Source organism: Hylobates moloch, unplaced genomic scaffold (assembly GCF_009828535.3).
Source record: "Hylobates moloch isolate HMO894 unplaced genomic scaffold, HMol_V3 SCAFFOLD_7, whole genome shotgun sequence".
Taxonomy (NCBI): Eukaryota; Metazoa; Chordata; class Mammalia; order Primates; family Hylobatidae; genus Hylobates; species Hylobates moloch.
This window is the reverse complement of record NW_026652282.1, coordinates 107450632-107454654: the sequence shown is the minus strand read 5'-3', so window position 1 is coordinate 107454654 and position 4023 is coordinate 107450632. Positions and strand designations below refer to the sequence as shown.

The following is a 4023-nucleotide window of genomic DNA, read 5'->3' as shown; positions in this document are numbered from 1 at the left end:
GTGGCCTGGGCTCCTTCTAGCCCCGTGCTTGACTATATCGTAGGTTTCAGATTTTATTGAAGTAGGGATTTTAAGAAGGGTAGTTAGCTGCTGTCCTGAGGGTAGCGAAATGCCACGTGTCTGATACTTGGGATCCTGGCTTAGGGGCCCTCCTAGACTCTGCCCTTGCAGCTCCGCTACCCCCTCCCCGCCCTGTCCCTCCCAGCCTTCACCCCGCCCGGCCTCAGCTACTCCTCAGGCACCCCACGCGCTCACACCCGCCTGCCCGATCGCCTGCTCCTCCCACTGCCTCCGCCCCTCCCGCTCGGCCCCCCGCGTCGATCTCGCCCCACACTGACTTTGCTCTCACTGCCTGGCCAGACGCACTTCCCGCCTTTGCCCAGGGCTGCACCGCCACCGCCGCCATCTCCCGCGCGTCCCTCCCGCGCGTCCCTCACCAGGTCCGCCACTGCCGCGCTTCAGAATCCGAAGGCTCGGTCCCAGCGCAGCCATCCACGCTGCCGCCACGACCAACTCCCGAGCCACGCGCCGCAACCGCCACCAACGCCTTGCCGCCGCCGCTCGCCCGCCGCCCACCATGGCCCAGCAGCAAACAGGTAGCAGGAAACGGAAAGCGCCCGCAGTCGAAGCGGGCGCCGAGAGCTCGCCGTCGCAGGGCTTGGCGGCAGCTGACGGTGAGGGGCCGCTGCTACCCAAGAGGCAAAGGCGGCCGGCGACGTGTCGCTCAATGGTGCACTATCTGAAGCTTCGGGAGGTAGGCGGGTGGGGCCCCGCCAGGCTCCAGGACTTCAATGACGAGATGCGGGGCTACGCGGTACAGAGGCTGCCCGAGCTGCTGACGGAGCGCCAGCTGGACCTGGGCACCCTCAACAAGGTGTTCGCGTCACAGTGGCTGAACTCCAGGCAGGTGGTGTGCGGCACCAAGTGTAACACGCTTTTCGTGGTGGACGTGCAGTCAGGCCACATCGCGCGCATTCCCCTCTTGCGGGACAGGGAGGCCAGGCTGGCCCAGGACCAACAGGGCTGCGGCATCCATGCCATCGAGCTGAATCCCTCCAAGACGCTTCTGGCCACCGGCGGCGAAAACCCCAACAGCCTGGCCGTCTACCAGCTGCCCACCCTGGATCCCCTGTGCCTGGGCGACCTCCATGGCCACAAGGACTGGATCTTCGCCGTCGCCTGGCTGAGTGACACCGTAGCCGTGAGCGGCTCCCGCGACGGCACTGTGGCGCTGTGGCGGATGGACCCGGACAAATTCGATGACACTGTTGCCTGGCATAGCGAGGTGGGTCTCCCCTTATATGCCCACATCCGTCCGAGGGATGTGGAGGCCATCCCCAGGGCCATCATCAACCCCAGTAACCGCAAGGTGCGGGCCCTGGCCTGCGGTGGCAAGAACCAGGAACTGGGAGCAGTGTCCTTGGACGGCTACTTCCACCTGTGGAAAGTCCGGAGCACACTATCCAGGCTGCTGTCCATCAGGCTGCCCTACTTCCGGGATAATGTGTGCCTGACCTACTGTGATGATATGTCTGTGTACGCCGTGGGCTCCCATTCCCACGTCTCTTTCCTGGATCTGCGCCAGGACCAGCAGAACATCCGCCCCCTGTGTTCTCGAGAGGGTGGCACGGGCGTGCGGTCACTGAGCTTCTACCGCCACATCATCACTGTGGGCACCGGTCAGGGCTCCCTGCTCTTCTATGACATCCGGGCCCAGAAATTCCTGGAGGAAAGAGCCTCCGCCACCCTGGAGTCCTCTTCGGGACCTGCAAGGAGGAAGCTCAGGCTTGCCTGTGGCAGAGGCTGGCTCAACCACAATGATTTCTGGGTGAATTACTTTGGTGGCATGGAAGTGTTTCCCAATGCGCTCTACACCCACTGCTACAACTGGCCTGAGATGAAGCTGTTTGTGGCTGGGGGGCCTCTCCCTGCAGGCCTCCATGGGAACTATGCAGGCCTCTGGAGCTAAGGATGACCGCCCTGTACTCCAGGTACACAGATTTACCTTTCAGTTCCGCCCGACTGTCCTTCTTCATGCTGCATTTTTTTGCTTTTAACTCTGTGCGTCTTTTGTTTTCCAGGTGGAACCAGCCCAACTTAATTTGTACTCCTACAAGCAGAGAGAGTGAGTGGTCCTTTGGTCAATGAAAACTTGGCTTTAAGACTTTTTGACTCCTTTCCAACACCATCTTTTGGAATTTTCATACAAATAAATTTGGTTAATCTTTAGTTGCATTCTCTCTTCGAGTGATTCATACATTCTGTTTCTTTAAGGAGATGCAGTCATGGTCTTTTAGTTATGTATATTTGTTTTCCTTGTTTTTCCTCTTTACCAATATTACAACAGCATTGTTTTCAGTTATTTTTCATTGCAGATAGATGGTATACGAAGAGAAAATTTTCTAGTAAGCAAGGTGTTCCTACATCTTTTCTGGAGAGCTTACCATAGTTTTGTAGCATTGTTCAATTGGAAAAATACATTCCAAGTTCTAGATTACCTATGTTTGGAAACACTTAATTTACAAATTGTGATCTTAGTGTATATAGTTTTTACGTTGTTGGTGCTAAAGTGCTTTTTTGAAGTTTATTCTCTTTCAAAAGAAGTTATCACAGAATCTTTTGCTTGTATCAAACTCCTAACTGGTCGGAACACTTTAGGAGTGCAGGGGTTCTGCTTCATTGCATTTTCAGAGTTAACCTGAAAGTTGAAACAACCATTTTTTTTTTATTTCAAAACTTATTTAAGTTGTTATCACCTGTCCTTAAATAGATAAAAGAATGTGTATTTTTTCACTTGTTGCCTTAGTACTATCAAGACTTGTGAATATATTTGAATGTATATTGTTTGAAAAACTTGCACAGGGCATTGGAGCCATCATGAAAAGCAGGAAATGTAAATGTGGAATGTATGGCAGGCTGGGCAGAATGTATACTGATCCAGGGTATAGACTAGATATTTTTGCTGTTCCTGTTTTTATTATAAAATGTTATATTTGAGGATATTTAACATTTTCCAATTCTGCTTAAGAGGTAATTCACAATAAAAAAAAACAAAGACCAAAAATAGCACATTCTGAAAAAAAGATTCTTAATAAGATTTTATTTTATGAAGTTCAAAGATTCTTTCCTAAAGTATAATGTGTTGTTAAAAAGTAGTGGTGTTATAACTCTCAGTGTAATAGTATGCAATATCAAAAACACAGGAAGTTTGTTTCAAGATAGGTGAGATTTAAAATAAATAGGATAGGTTGAAGAAAAGTACATTGGGGCACAGATAAATATAAATTGTGGACTGCTATGAAAACAGGTTGTACTTCTCCATAGGTGAGACTATTGGAAGTGAGAAGGAATATTTGCCATTTCTAAAACTGGCCAGGTTTTGCTGAACTAGGATTAGTAATTTGTTATGTCTGTTTTCCCTTAGATGTTTGGGCACTCAGATGCTGTCTTGGTGTACACACACAACATTGCTATTCAGTCACAAATCCGAACAAGTTAATATAATAAATTGTACTAAAAGTCATTTAAGAAATACCAAAAAGTAAGCTTTTGTTTTTAACCATTGTTATAAAGGCTAATATAATTGTTGTTATATAGCAGTAAGATGTATTTGTGTGCATGCATGTGTCTCCAAGTCAGTTGTAAATGTCTTGAGAACAGAGAATACAATTGTCATGTGTATATTGCCTCATTTCTCCACTAATACTTAGCAAATAAAAGGCAATAAGTAAATATGTACTGGTTGAATGCTTCTGGAGACCTAGAGTTTAAAGTTTTAAGTCAATAAACAAATAAATATTTACTCTTAAATAATACAGAATCCTGTCCTGTTTTCCCCCCTTTTTTGGTAAACTTTGCCCTGATTTATTTCCGGGTCAGGCTATTGTGCTTATCTATTCATAAACTTACCCATATGTGATACTAGAAGAGGAAAGAACATGTATAAATCTTAGTTGACACTGGAAATTAATCTTTTCACCTGCAGCCATTTAGGTTTGAAGATTTATTTAAAATATTTTGGGT

General features: G+C 48.0%; 1 protein-coding gene across 1 annotated transcript; it reads left to right on the top strand.

The window, feature by feature from the left end:
- Positions 1 to 294: 294 nt before the first annotated feature.
- On the top strand, positions 295 to 3734 carry DCAF12L1 (DDB1 and CUL4 associated factor 12 like 1). The gene is made up of 2 exons (XM_032756435.2): positions 295 to 1991; positions 2082 to 3734. The coding sequence occupies exon 1, from the start codon at positions 578 to 580 to the stop codon at positions 1967 to 1969; it is 1392 nt and encodes a 463-aa protein (XP_032612326.1). The 5' UTR covers positions 295 to 577; the 3' UTR covers positions 1970 to 1991; positions 2082 to 3734.
- Positions 3735 to 4023: the final 289 nt, after the last annotated feature.